At 29.4% G+C, this 15815-nt stretch overlaps 1 protein-coding gene across 3 annotated transcripts; it reads left to right on the plus strand.

The window, feature by feature from the left end:
• The first annotated feature begins 460 nt into the window (after window positions 1-460).
• On the plus strand, window positions 461-14913 carry LOC11416938 (sulfite exporter TauE/SafE family protein 3). 3 transcript variants are annotated; one of them, XM_039834897.1, is made up of 12 exons: window positions 461-874; window positions 987-1146; window positions 1368-1568; window positions 1931-1995; window positions 2083-2122; window positions 2446-2492; window positions 2577-2663; window positions 2962-3012; window positions 3107-3328; window positions 3875-3968; window positions 4252-4392; window positions 14676-14913. In XM_039834897.1, exons 1-12 carry the CDS (start codon window positions 653-655, stop codon window positions 14756-14758), a joined length of 1413 nt encoding a protein of 470 aa, XP_039690831.1. In that variant the 5' UTR covers window positions 461-652; the 3' UTR covers window positions 14759-14913. The 3 variants fall into 3 exon arrangements, with proteins under 3 accessions (XP_039690831.1, XP_039690830.1, XP_003611976.1); XM_039834896.1 differs by having other exon boundaries at window positions 463-874; window positions 2443-2492; XM_003611928.3 differs by lacking the exon at window positions 14676-14913 and adding an exon at window positions 4502-4785 and having other exon boundaries at window positions 467-874; window positions 2443-2492.
• The last annotated feature ends 902 nt before the right edge of the window (window positions 14914-15815 follow it).

The following is a 15815-nucleotide window of genomic DNA, read 5'->3' on the forward strand; positions in this document are numbered from 1 at the left end:
TGTATAAATTTTGTGCTATTCCACTCAAATAAAAATAAAAAAAAATATATGTTGTGCAGTTGGAGGTGACATTTCCTCGCTATGGATTTTGAGAGTAGAAGCCAAATTTGAATTACAAGAGTGCCAACATCACTAACATCTTATTTTGGTTGAAATTCAAATTCATATCACTAATTAACGTGGTTTAATGAAACAAGTTTAAAGTGGACATTTGAGGTTAACTTAGTATAGCAAGTTAATCCAACTTTTTTATTGTATTAAGAAAATTTAATATCGTTGTAAACCGGTGACAACACAAATGAAACCGGTTGTAGCAAGTCATTTCATAAGTACAACTATTTTAACCAATATGTGTGTTAAAGAATGTGTTACTTCCTAAAAATGTGTTACTAACATTATATGCTATCTTAATAATGGAGATGGATTGATTAAGAAGTGTGCATTTGTTATTATTTGCTAAGAGTTATATAAAAACAAGATGTGGGTTAGAAATGCACTTCTCAATTTCATGATTTCCTTCCTCAGCTATATACTTTGTAGAAGCAAATAAAAACAATAAAAAAAAAGTTGAGGAGAGTGGAACACAGCATTGTTCTTAAATCATCATAAAATTTATCCTAGATTTTCATCCCTAGTTTCTCACATTCCACACATGGCAACAAAAATGAACCACAAGCCTAGTTCTTTGGTTATTGCAGCAACATGGCTGATCATGTGTATCCTTGTTATGATCTGCAATGTCAGTTTAGCTGAAAGAGTTTTGAAAGAAAAAGAACCAGCAAAGTTTGTTGAGAAAGAAACAAAAGGATTTCTAAAAGCAATGGTTGATTTCTTATGGGAAAGTGGAAAGTCTTCTTATGAACCTGTTTGGCCTGTGAGTTCATAACATTATTCATTAATTTTCATATGTGTTTTGGTTAATTGGTATTTCTTTTTATATAGTATATATATCTGAAATGCATTATATTTACTGGCTGGTTGAGCAGGAAATGAAATTTGATTGGAAAATTATAGTTGGATCAATTATTGGATTTTTGGGAGCAGCTTTGGGAAGTGTTGGAGGTGTAGGAGGTGGTGGAATTTTTGTCCCTATGCTTGCTTTGATCATTGGCTTTGATCCCAAGTCTTCTACAGCCATTTCCAAGTGTAAGTGTGTGTGTGTGTGTGTATTAGTATGCTTTTTTATCGGTAGGAATATGAACTCGATACTCCAGAATTTACAACACTCACACCGACACTGCTCATCAGCTAATTGCGCTAGACCTTGCTGGTCCGGCTTATATTCTTGATTAATAATCATATATATAGTATAACAATAATAATTTTGGATTCTTGAATATATCATATCTTTGATTTGATAATTGCAGGTATGATTATGGGTGCAGCATTATCAACTGTTTACTACAATATGAGGCTTAGAAACCCAACACTAGACATGCCACTTATAGATTATGATTTGGCTTTGCTTTTCCAGCCTATGCTGATGCTTGGAATAAGTATTGGAGTTATCTGTAATGTCATGTTTGCTGATTGGATGGTCACAGTTTTGCTCATCATCTTATTTATAGGTAATATTAATGTTGAGATCCCACGCCGACTAGTGATATCGCCAAATTAGTGGTTACAACTTACAAGTGTTGACGGTTGTGAGCACCTTTAATTCTAAAAGAAAAAAATTATCGAAAATGGATTGTGTGCTGTTAAAATTTCATGAAGTTTTATTTTCGGTCGTATGTTCAAGATCAAATACTTACGAATTTAAGTTGTATTGTAAATCAGATTTTAAAAGTTGAAACACAAACTGTTTGATCTCCATGTAACAGCCCGACTTGCAGTGCCTGCAGTCGATCTAGATCCGTCGATGTTGTAGATGAAGTGATAATCTATTATTGCCTTGGTTTGTTAACATGAAATAGTTAATTGGTGGTAGGTACATCAACAAAAGCATTAATCAAAGGCATAAATACATGGAAAAAGGAAACAATGTTGAAAAAGGTAAATTTACCTTAGACACTTAAATTTTTTGAAGTTGAGTCTCATTCCTTCATCCTCCGGTGATAAGAAAGCTACTTTGACATGCAGGAAACAGCCAAGCAGTTAGAAGAAGAACCAAAAACTGGTGGTAAGTCCTTATAAGCAAATTAAAAACACCTTAGGAAAATAGAGTGAAAGGATTCATATACGTCGTAATTTAAATAATTTATTTTACTAAAATAAATTGAAAAACAATTTATAGACGTGTCATAAGATATTTTCATAAGTTGCCTCGAATGTTGACACAAATATTTATTATAATATAAGCTAAAATAAGTTGTAACCCGGTAAATAAATTCTTCGATACGCACCGATTTATTATAGAAAATATCTCAAATATTTATTGTTGGAACTTTGAATGAACTGTATTACTTCAAGTTATAACAATTATTTGAGATGCTTATGCAGAAGACTACAAGCCCCTACCAAAGGGTCCAGGTGAAATACAAGATGAAGTGGTAATGGCAACAGTTTTTCAATATCAATTTTAAAATTCTATTACTAATTTATCAACTATTAAAATGTATCACTTATCCATGTAGGTGCCTTTGCTAAAGAACATTTATTGGAAAGAATTATCACTCCTTGTATATGTTTGGGTGGCCTTTCTAATTGTTCAGATTGTTAAGGTAATATATTACACTATAATCAATTTTTTTGGGATTAACCCTCCGATTCTCTAGGGAAAGGAGTCCTAATAATTTGAAGTTCAGTTGAGAAGTAAGTAAAATCTGACAAAAAATTGTTCAATCTAGAAATCGAACTCAGGTTCGCCTTAGCAATTCGTCCTTGGTGGGGCTCATTATCCACTTGAGCTTGGTTGCTCAGTTTATTATAATCAATTAATCATTCATTGTTTAAATTTTCCATTTTTTTTTAATTTTTAATTTATATTTAGTGGATGCCGTTATATGTGTTACTATGCAGACATACACCAAGACTTGCTCCATTGAGTATTGGATTCTTAATTTCTTGCAGGTAAAGTAATTTCTAACATATTTGAATATTCTTATCAAGCACATGTTTAGTTTTAGAATTGTTTAATGACATATATATGATTTTCCAATTCTAGGTTCCTATTGCTATCTCTGTTACGCTTTTTGAAGCTGTATGCATATACAAAGGAACAAGAGTGATTAAATCAAAGGGAAAGGAAGTTAAAAATATGAAGATTTATCAAATATTGCTATATTGTTCAATTGGAGTAATAGCTGGTATGGTTGGAGGGTTGCTTGGTCTAGGAGGTGGCTTCATTTTGGGGCCACTCTTTCTAGAAATGGGAATTCCTCCGCAGGTACATTCTTCGTAATTCTTGTGTGTTTGGATTAGAGGATTTTATGAAATAATGTAGTTTTAGAGAGTAATTTAAATCCTTTGGTGCAAATTTTAATATTTCATTGTTTAAACGATGAACGTAACATTTTTTTTTTTTTTTTTACAATGAATGGAATTTCAAAAATATTTTGTCAACACTAATTTTAGGGGATTTTAAATACCACCTAAAAATTAAGAATTTGAAATTTCTTCTTTACTCTATAAAATGTTAATCACAAATTGGTCATTATAGTTCTTTACACATTAGTCTATATTTCCAGAATTTGCAGATTGCTCTTTAAATTTTAAAAATTTAAAGATTGGCCCCTCAACTTTTTAAAACTACAAATTTAATCCAAAACTTTAAAATTTCTCATTTTAGATCAATTTTCATCGTATATTTAAACTTTTATCTCAAAACTTTTAAAATTTATAAAGGATAATTATCACCTCACAGAGCTCTAGCTTTTGGGGTTGAGTTAAATCAAAATCCAAATTCTAATACCAAATTTGTTCTCTACTGCAGGTAGCAAGTGCTACATCAACATTTTCCATGCTTTTTTCATCCTCCATGTCAGTAGTGCAATATTACTATTTAGATCGCTTCCCAGTGCCTTACGGTAAATAGTTTCTACGTTATTTGTTATATTTGCTGCTTAAAGAAATATTAGTAACACTCTCTTTTTAGCACTCATTTTTTTATTGGGTAAAATCCTTATGAGTTTCATCACTTTACATAAGATATGTTTTCAAAGTACGAGACCCAGATACGATTTACCTAATAAGAGATAGTGTTAGAAAGAGAATGACCATAACACTCCTCTTGATGCTAATTTGACATCAACAATTGTAAAACTTGTTACTATTGGCTATTGATTTTTTTATTTGGACACATTGTTGCAGCTTCATACTTTGTTTTGGTTGCAACCATAGCTGCATTTGCTGGCCAGCATGTGGTGAGAAGGATAATTGCAATCCTTGGTCGTGCATCAATTATTATCTTCATACTAGCATCCACCATTTTCATAAGTGCAATCAGTTTAGGTACTTTCTATGATTTTTAATTGGAAATGCATAACATTCTGTTTTATTATTTTTGTTTCTTTGAAATATAATTATTTGAGGTATTTTTTCTTTCTTTTATGTATCACAGGTGGAGTAGGAATTCAGAACATGATTGTGAAGTTGGAAAATCATGAGTATATGGGGTTTGAAAATCTTTGCACTCAATAAGCTTAGGTGTGTTATTATGAGCTCTACCACGCTTGAGAGAATAACATTTTTCAAACACTTGTGATATCGTCACCTATTCCATTTTCATTCAAGCAAATTTGGAAAAGATTGTGTTAAATATTGTATTCCTTAATTTATTTTATTTTATATTCTGCAATGTTAAAATTCTCACTTTGAATACTAATGACAAATCATGTTTTTTTATTTCTTATTTCAAAGGAAAATAACTGCAAGAAAATCAAGGTAGAAACCCTATATAAATTAAAGGGTTAATTAAATTTTTGGTCCCTATAAATATTTGCAGTTTTGTTTTTAGTCCCTATAAAAATAAATTACACTTTTCAGTCCCTACAAAATTTTCTGTTAGTGTTTTTAGTCCATGTTAAATTAAAATTTGTTTAATTGCTTAAACTTCTAAATTTTTGAAAGATTTTTTACATACATGTTCATAACATCGTAAGACACTCTTTTGTAAAATTTTTTAGTTTTTTAACATGTAATGAATTAAATATGAATTTTTCTAAAAGCCAAATTTTCAAGATTATATTAATGAAAATTTGGACCTAATAATAAAATTTTAAGTTTTTTTTTTGCGGATGAACTTTGTATAATATTCTAAGTAAATATGTGAAAAATATGTTACAAATTTAAAAGTTTAAGCACAATTAAGCAAATTTTAATTTTACAAGGACTAAAAGTATGTGTTGGTCCTCTTAAATTGAAATTTGTTTAATTATACTTAAACTTTTATATTTTCAAATGATTTTTAACAGACATGTTAAGAACATTATAATAATCTCTTTTATAAAAAATTAGAATTTTTTAACATGTAATGAATTAAATATAATTTTTTTAAAACGCCAAAAATTCAAGATAAAACTAACAAAAATTTGGACCTAAAAACAAAATTTTGAGCTAATTTATTGTGGCGGAACCTTTTATAATGTTTTAAACAAGTATGTAAAAAATCATTAAAAAAATTAAAATTTTAAGCATAATTAAAACAAATTTTTATTTAACAGGGACTAAAAACACTAACGGAAAATTTTGTAGGGACTAAAAAGTGTGATTTATTTTTATATGGACTAAAACAAAACTGCAGATATTTATAGGGACCAAAAACTTAATTAACCCTAAACTAGATTGATGACCCGTGCGGCGCACGGGTCTTTTGAGCTAAAATCATTTCAAAATTTACCATTCACTTTCTTTAATTTTGCAATTTTTTGACAAAATTTACCATTCTTTTTTAATGTGTGAAATAATCAAATAAAAAAAAAAAATATTGTGAGACTTGATCGATTGCTGTAAGTGCATTAATATTTGGGTAGGTGCTTCAATTATTCTTATTCAAGCATTTACATGGGTACCATGAACAATTGTTCCCTTCATCAAAGATAAATTTGTATTACTATCAAGGGGTATGTTTGAAGAGAAAAAAATCAAAACACATTACATTTAAAAAAATAGGGACTTATATTTAAGTATGCAATTTATAATAAAAAAAAGGTTATAATTAGAGACAGATGGACAAAACATAAATCACATTAGCATTTAGTTCTATTGGTTTAATGTGTTTATTGTTTAGCTATCTATATTTTTTTTACAATGCTATCTAATTATAATTAAATTTCCAAAAAGTTATATGTCAGAATTCTAGCTTCAATGTGATCATTTAATTCATGATTTTAGTTATCATGATACCGCCATGTATATACTATATTAATGTAGCAAATGTAGTTACAGATTATCACATAACTAATGCATTTCAAGTGGGTTTCTTCAAAGAAAATAAAAAGGATTTCAAATGGGTTATTTATTTGTGCAATCAAAGTGATTGATACTACTATACTCAAACTTAAAAACATCAAAATCTCTAATATCACGTTTGATCTAGCTTGTTCAACTGAAAGCTCTTTTTTAAGGCTTTTACTTCATCAAAACCCAGTCTTCTTTTCATCTCCAACATTAAGCTACCATGTTCATTGCGTTATTATCTTGCTCCAAGCCATTTTACATTAGCGGAAACTATCACCTTAATATTGTGCTTCATTACTCCGATTCACACCGACATTGGTAAGGAATAAAATCAATTGGAAATTTTGAATCAAACATGAAGCATAACTTAATTGTTAAACCAGATGGCTTGTAAAAGCAACACAAAGTTGGACTTAGTCATCCTTTCATATTTAATTTTATTATCAATATGCAATCAGACGAAACCTAAACTGTCAAAAAGACTAAAACCTCCAACACAAACCTCGTTAGCTTCAATAAGGTCCTCAATCTACATCCCTCCTAGTGTTGAGAAGATCATTGCTCAAAGGAACAAAATTATGTCAAGATATACAACTAACACCATGTGTCACACTAATTTCTGCATTTCGCATCCTAATAGAATATAGAAAAACATCCATCAGAAAATACATGTGATTCATTTGTTATAAAAATATGAAAATCTAAAGACACGGTTTTAAGTTCTTACTTAGATTTGTAATCAGCAAATTCAGGATAATCCCCGTTAATGATCAAATTTGTTCCAAAAAAGGAATTTGAAACTCTCATCATACCTTTCCAACAAAATGACACATGATTAGTGGCATGAAAACCTATTTTTTTTTTATAAATATTAAACAATATAAACTAACTCAGATCAATCTATACCCACGTAATTCTGTTGCTTGCAGTACTGCATTAAGATAGCTGGCGTTGACATGTCATAGCCCTCCATATACTGCAAGAACTTATCAGTGTAATTACCCCACAAAGAACAATGAAATTGACGATTTCTGTGGAATGTAAACAGCATATGATCAGTAAATGAAGATGATTATGCTATATGGAATGAAACAGTTGCAAGGTAACTCACTCCAGATCCTCGAGAGTAAGATCAATGACCCCGCTCTTCCTGCAATTTTTTTCTGTCTCCCTCAACGCATCCTTTTCAACTATGTGACCAATCACATCTACACAAAAACAAATAGGTCATAAAATTGAAAACACAAAACAAAAATATAGTGGAAATTATTACATTTATTGTAAAGTGCATTACCAACTATCTTTTCCTCAACTGTTGAAGCCAGGATTGATTCAAAAGATTGAAAATCAAAATTGTTCAGTGGTATATTAGTCTCATTCTGGATTTTTATCCACCTAGAGTTCTGCATCATGGTAATTTTATATTTATGCCTTGTTAGCTTGAAAGGACCTTCATTAAAACCAATCATGATTTGTTCTAGCTCGTACAGTGATCTCTCGCTTATCTTAGCCTGAAAACTTTTCACCAGAGACTTCCTTACGGTAGCATGAATCTTGTCAGCCTTTATGAAGAAACAAACGAATATTAGTCATTTTAAAATGTACAGAAGCATATATAAACGTAATTTTTTTTAAAACCTACAATCTAATTGTAACCTGGCTGAAGGGGATATGAAGATGTTGACATTAAAGTGTGTTATACTTAGTGTAGAAATTTGCAAGTCTCTTTCAAAACTCAAAAGAATGAGAACACAACACATGTATTCTACCAAACCAACTATACATTTTCTAGCATCGAATTCCCTCATATAAGATGAGTGGTGACAAAAAGGAGTGTATACCAATATATTCTTTTGAACTTAATCATACTGCCCTGCCAACTGACAAGTTTCAATTGACAGAGGAGCATGATCAAGCACAAAACAACATCTTAAAAATGCATTCCCGTTCAACACGCTCATCTTATGCGAAGGAATTCGATGTGAGAACCTATATAGTTGATTTGACAAAATACATGTTGTGTTCTCTTCATTCTTGTGAGTTTTGAAAGAGACTTGCAAACCTTTACACTAAGTATAACACACTTCAATGTCAATATTGTCAACAAACTACCACAAATTAAACTTAATTCCAACAAAATAAAGACGCTGCATAATAATACTACCTAAACATCTTCATATGGCCGAATTAAACTCTTGAGAATATCTTTAGGTGATCTAAGTAACGAAGTATACATCTCGATCGTCGAGAACATGTTATGCTAACCAAATATCGAGAACATGCTCCTCACGTTGTCGTCGTTCGTGAGCATTATCTGGTTGAACGTCAATCTCCCGACTGAGCTGAACGATGGACGTTCATAACAAACGTCTTCCCCCTCCTTGTGTCTCCGTGGTTGAGCCGTTGGATGATTTCATCGAGCTGTTCCTTAAGATCTTTTAACGTGACATCGACCCGAACCCTGAACAAGTTGTTGGGTTTTCCATCGTTGAAGCATACTTCAGCTAACATTGTGTTCGGATCTACTAGATAATTGTTCATTGCTTCAAATCTACATCATAAGAAATTAATAACAATCAATGAAAATCCATTCAAACATTTCATCAAACACTCGGAGTGCAAATTATACATAAACCCTATAACTAAAACATAAACATGCAAGCATCTAAACATTTAATCAACTTAATTCTAGTCTAACAAGAATTCATAATACTTAACATGTAAACATTGAATCATTTCTTACAAAAAAAATTCAAAATTTAAATAAACCCTAAAACTAACATTATAAAAAAATAAAAATAAAATAAAATATCCTATACAAACTAAATTGTATGTTATTAGCACTAGAATTGCTTACTTGTGATTTTGTTGAAGAAATTTGGATGAATTTCGTGAAAATAAGATTAGGTGATTTTGGTATAAATTTTGAGAGTTTAAAAATTGAGAGAGTATGCAGAACTACCAAAGACGAAGCCAAGTATGTGTAAAATGGGGCAGCCGTCACCCCATCAAGGTATAACTCTATAATACCTCATGTAGATATAAAGTTTTCGCCACCCCCACCCACCGCACCCACCGTCTGACATGACGGATTTATCCAATAGTATATATACACTAATAAATTTTATTATGGGTTAAATATGTTTTTGATCAATGTAAAATTTTAAAATTTTAAGTTATAGTCACTATAAATTTTTTCATCAATTTTTTATCCCTATAAAATTTTCTACTGCCACTTATGGTCCCTGTTTTTTAAATCAAATCATGTGTATACTTCACGTTTCTTAATGAATTTTTATCGAGATGTTTATAATATTATAACAACCTCTTCGGCAAAAAAAATTGAATTTTTTAACAAGATATGAATTAAATATAAATTTTTAAACGGTAATAGTTTAAAAATTCATATTTAATTCATCACTTGTTGAAAAAATAAAACTTTACAAGAGATATTTCTATAACGTACTAAACATGACCACCAAAAATAATACAAAATTTTAAAGGATACACATGATTTTACTTAAATGCAGGGACCAAAAATTATGATGGAAAATTTTTTAGAAATCAAAAATTAAAGAAAAAATTTATAAGGACTAAAACTTAAAATTTGAAAATTTTATGCGGATCAAAACATATTTAACCCTTTCATTATTTATATCTTTCGATTCTACTACGAGAGAATAACTGACTTGCTAAAGAGCAATTAGCACTTATGTTTTTATTTTCGGTTTGTTTCAAGCACTTCTTTCTTTTTGTTGGCAGAACTTTAGCCTACTGCATAAAAAAAAACCATTTGTTAGGTGTTTCACTTTGTTTAAAATTTGGATTAATATTGTTTTACTCTCCGTAATATAGGTCATTTTCGGTTTCTCCTCTTGTAAAATATTTTTTTGAATTTCATTCTTATAATTTGAAGATTTTTTGGTTTTGGATCTTCATGGAAAATTTCACCCCCTGTTAATTTGAGCAAATTTCGGTTTACCCCATGTCATATCTTTGATTTTGTACCGTCAAAATTCATGAAGGTCCAAAACCAAAAATCTTTAAATTACAAGGACGAAATCCAAAAAAAGTATTTTACAGGGGGTAAAATCGAAAATGACATATATTACAAGGGGGTAAAATACTATTAACCCTTAAAATTAAAAGGCTTAAATATATTTTTTAGGGCTAATAATGTTTTTCATCCTTGTAATATAGATCATTTCTGGTTTTCGCCCCTATAAAATTTTCGGTTTGATTTGCATCCTTGTAAAACTTTTTTTTTTTCGGAGAACACCCCTCCTCCATCCAACTCATCAAATGTGCATATGTGGCGCTTACTTGGATTTTTTTTAATTTTTATTTATTTTAAATTTTCCACATCAGATTTTATTTTTTTAAATATTTGAAAATTATATTTCAAAAATAAAAAAATCCAAAAATTCAGAAAAATATTCAGATTTTTTTCCAAAAAAAAAATCAAATTATTAAAAAATTAGAAAAAACAATAAGATTTTTTCAAAATTTTTGTTTTGTTTTTCCGAAATTCAAATATTAAAAAATCAGAAAAAATATTTGGTTTTTTTTCGAAATTAATTTTTTTTAAAGAGTCTGGAGTTTAATTTTCAAAAATTTAAAAAAGTTAAAATTAGGAAAAACAAATTCAAAATTTTAAAAAAAAAAAAGTCAGTTTTTTTTAAATATTTTTTCTACAAAAAAATAATAAAATCTGGAAAATATTTTATTTTTAAAAATCTGGTTTAGAAAAAATTCAGATTTTTATAAAATCTTTTTTGAAATTAAAATTTTAGAATTTTTTTTTTTTTTTTTTTACGAAATAAATAAGTTCATTTTTTAAGCAAAATATATGAAATTTGGAAAATATTTTTCGTAATAAAAAATTTCCTGAATTTTTTTATTTTCAAATTTTTTAAATTATTTTTATATCTATATTATAATTTTTTTTAAAAATAGGTACAAATGCCACGTGTACCCATAAAAAGAAAAATAATTGTACAGTCAGCACGCCACATAAGTATATATGCACATTCAGCATGTCGCACAATGTACCACGTCAGCAAATATGCACAGTCATATGGGGGAGAAAAAAAGTTTTACAGGGATGCAAATCAAACCAAAAATTTTATAGGAACGAAAACCGAAAATAACTTATATTACAGGGATGAAAAACACTATTAACCCTATTTTTTATCATCATTCTTACCTAAATTAATTTTTTTCCCTAATTTTTTGAATCAGGTTTTTTAGTGCTCTGTTTCACAACTTTCAGTGTTTCCTACCTTCGTTCAATTTTGAAGGCTTTTTTTGTTGATGTAGCTATGAAGTGATCGATCGATTGTGTTGAGATTGGTTGAGTTTCAATTAACAATATAATGATGATGACACATCAGTACAAAAGCTCTAAAGTTGAGTGGATGGAAATTATTGAAAGTTTTAAAATAGGAGACCAGAATTCCAGCTTTGATACATCTCATATTTTCCTACTCACTCTTAACAAATTTTTCTAGCTCGATCCTTAAGAACTGTTGTTGCTTTCTGTCATTGTATCAAAATCACATAACTACCACTAAAAAATACTCCTTCCATTTTAAAATAAATATCGTTTAAGGTTTTTACACACGTATTGATAAATGCATTAATTAAAAAAAATGTTATTTTTTCAAATTATCCTAATCAACTATTGATTTGTTTTTCATTAAAGAAAAATAATACTACCTCCGTTCCTTTTTAATTGTCACATTTTGATATTTTACACAAACCAAAACAATCAACAATTGATACTACTTTTTGTTGCAATAAACTATACTTTTACTATAATGACCTTATTCATTTAATATCTCATTTCATATATTTCTCTTTCCGCAATAAATAACTAAGGACAATATTGGTAAAACAACATTTAATGTTGCATTGAACTTCGAAAGTGACAGTTAAATAGAAACAAAAAATTTCTCCAAAAGTGACACTTAAAAAGGAACGGAGGGAGTATTTTGAATATAGTGTATACAATATTAATTGAAGAGTACAATTGAAAAGAAAAAGTTATTATTGTATTGAAAACTGAAAGTAACATTCATTTTAAAACAATTATTTTGACTAAAACGACACTCGTTTTAAAACGAATGAAGTAAGAAAAAACGGTCCTTAACTTGCGTAATTTCAATGTGTTTTTAGAAACTTTTGTACGTGGACAAAAAAAAAAAACAATTTTCAATTTTGGTAGGTCAGTGATGTTTGGGCCTAATAATACGATATGGGTCTTTTCTGCAACAATATTTAATGTGAAAAAGGAAAAAAAAATAAAAATTAATGTGAAAAGAAATGGTATTAAATGCAATGAAATCACAGCTCTACCTATCAACCTACTCACACAACTTGACACGGTTTCTTGCATTTTAATGGATGGAACTTGAGGGAGTAGTTGTTTTAAAATAAATTTGAATTCTTTTAATTGAAAATCCTCTAGGTATTTTCAAATGAAATTTTAACCATCAAACATGAAAGAGAAGGTGAAGATTAATTTTTAAAGAAAAGTGGAGTAGTTGTATTTTAGTGGTGGATATTAAAAATTTGAGAGAATTTTTAATGAAGAGAATTTGAATCATTTTAAAATTAATGTCATTTTTTCTTTTTAATGTAAAATAAATTATCTTTTTTCAATTACGTCTTCTAACGTTTACTTGTACACTACACTCAAATCACTATTTTCTATTTTATATTTATAATTATTAGATACGTATCAATAGTTGATAGGGTTATTTTTAGTAAAAATGATAAGTTTTTTGACTACTTTTATTGCATTTATATATATATATATATATATATATATATATATATATATATATATGTAACAATTTTATTACATTTTTTAAAATGTGTGTGACAACTTTAAATGACACTCGTTTTAAAATAGCCGTAGTACTTTAAATCTAGGGTGACATTTAACATGGAAAAGGGGAATCCTTGCCCAATTTGCACAATAATAATAGAACATTTATTATTTTTTTCAAAGTAACAATCCTTTATTTATTGCATTTCAATCGTCTATAATTATTCAACTAACTATAATTAACAAAAGTGTTTTAGTAAATGATGAATACAAATTTTGTCATTAAAATTAACATTATTAATCATTTTATTAATAACCGTTTAAAACTCAAATAGGACACGCGAATATGTAACAAAGGTAATATAATATTAAGAGAAGTGTTAACGGGTGTCCTTGGGATGCCCTTTAAGTATCTTTAATAGTAAGTTTTCATAAAAATTCGTGTATTTAATACATTAGAATTTGTAATATTTGATTTTTTGTTGGAATAATTTCTAAATTTAGGACCCTAAGAGCGCTCGTTAGCATGAGTATGATATTAATATAGTTGTAGACATGCATTCGTAGAAGGTGCAACTTTGCAATTGCAAATCTACATTCCTCAATCATATACTTCATCCGTTTCTAAATATAAGCAAATTTTACTTTTTAGATTCATTCATTTAATAATGTATGTGATCTATATTATGAACCACATATATCATTAATTGAATAAACCTAAAAATTAAAATTTGCTTATATTTAGAAACGGATTGAGTACTTTATTGTCACGAAAGGTCCAAGTACACTATGTAAATCATATATAAATATATTATTTATTATTAACGAAAAAAATACAAATTGGTAGTGTAGAGCTAGCTTTTGTTATTGAGTAAGTCAAAATCCAAATTCTGATAACGAATGTGTTCTCTGCTGCAGGTAGCAAGTGCTACATCAACATTTTCCATGCTTTTTTCATCCTCCATGTCAGTAGTGCAATATTACTATTTAGATCGCTTCCCCGTACCTTACGGTAAATAGTTTTTCGGTTATTTGTTATATTTGTTGTTAAGATAAATGTTAGTAACAATCTCTTACTGACACTAACTTTTTTATTGGGTAAAACTCATGAGTTTCATCCCTTTATGTAAAATTCGCTTTCAAAGTTCAGATGCGTTTTACCTGATAAGAGAGTGTTCATAACATTCCTCTTGATGTTAATTTGACATCAACAATTGTAAAACTTGTTACTATTGGTTATTGATATTTTATTTTGACACATTGTTGCAGCTTCATACTTTGTTTTGGTTGCAACCATAGCTGCGTTTGCTGGCCAGCATGTGGTGAGAAAGATAATTGCAATCCTTGGTCGTGCATCCATTATCATCTTCATACTTGCATCGACCATCTTCATAAGTGCAATCAGTTTAGGTACTTTCTATGATTTTTAATTGGAAATGCATTGCCTTTTGTTTTTGTTTCTTTGAAAGATTATTAGAGATATTTTCTCTTCTATGTATCACAGGTGGAGTAGGAATAGAGAAAATGATTGTGAAGATGGAAAATCATGAGTATATGGGGTTTGAAAATCTTTGTACTCAATCTTAGGTGTGATATGGTCGCCTATTACATTTTCATTCAAGCAAAATTTGAAAGATTGTGTTAAATATTGTATTCCTTAATTTATTTTATACTTTGCAATGGCTGGATGCAATATATTGTTTGGCATCTCAAAATTTATGTTAAAATTTCCACTTTGAATACTAAGGACAAATCATGTTTTTTTTTCTCCTTATCCCAAAGAAAAGAACTGCAACGAAATCAATGGAGGGGTTCGTTTAAGCTAACAATAAGTATCTAATTTGAGCCGAACACAATTCATAAATAATCGATTGATAACCTAAATTACAATATTAGTAAAAACATCCTCTCAATAGTTTTCCTTCACTTTTCAATCTATTTGAAGCAAACGACACATTCATTGAATTAAGCTCCACCCCGAAGAACTTATTCCTCCCTTGTCAAGTAAACATTAATATTATACACCGCCAAAGAATCAACTTGCTACTTAACCGCCTCACATTGAAATTCCACACATACTTCAAACCTTCATAAACCCTAAAAGCTTCACCAAATAAACATTGTATTTTTCCAAGAATTCATTCTTCCCTTGCCAAGTAAAACATTAGACACCGCCAAGGAATCAACTTGCAGCTTAACCACCTCACATCGAAATTCCACACATACTTCAAACCTTCGTAAACCCTGAAAGCTGCCAAATAAACATTGCGTTTTTCGAAGAATTCATTCCTCCCTTGCCAAGTAAAACATTAGACACCGCCAAGGAATCAACTTGCAGCTTAACCACCTCACATCGAAATTCCACACATACTTCAAACCTTCGTAAACCCTGAAAGCTGCCAAATAAACATTGCAGTTTTCTGAAAATTTATTCCTCCCTTACCACCAAGGAATCAACTTGCAGCTTAACCGCTTCACAGCGAAATTCCACACATACTTTAAATCTTCACAAATTCCAAAAGTTTTACCAAATCAACATCGAGTTTTCCAAGAATTTAGAAAAACCCACTTATCCACTCCCTACTATCCCCATGTATAAGGCCGCCACAGCCTGCTTGTGTATATTTGGCCTTCGATTATACTA

The sequence above is a fragment of the Medicago truncatula genome, chromosome 5 (genome assembly GCF_003473485.1).
Source record: "Medicago truncatula cultivar Jemalong A17 chromosome 5, MtrunA17r5.0-ANR, whole genome shotgun sequence".
NCBI classification, from domain to species: Eukaryota; Viridiplantae; Streptophyta; class Magnoliopsida; order Fabales; family Fabaceae; genus Medicago; species Medicago truncatula.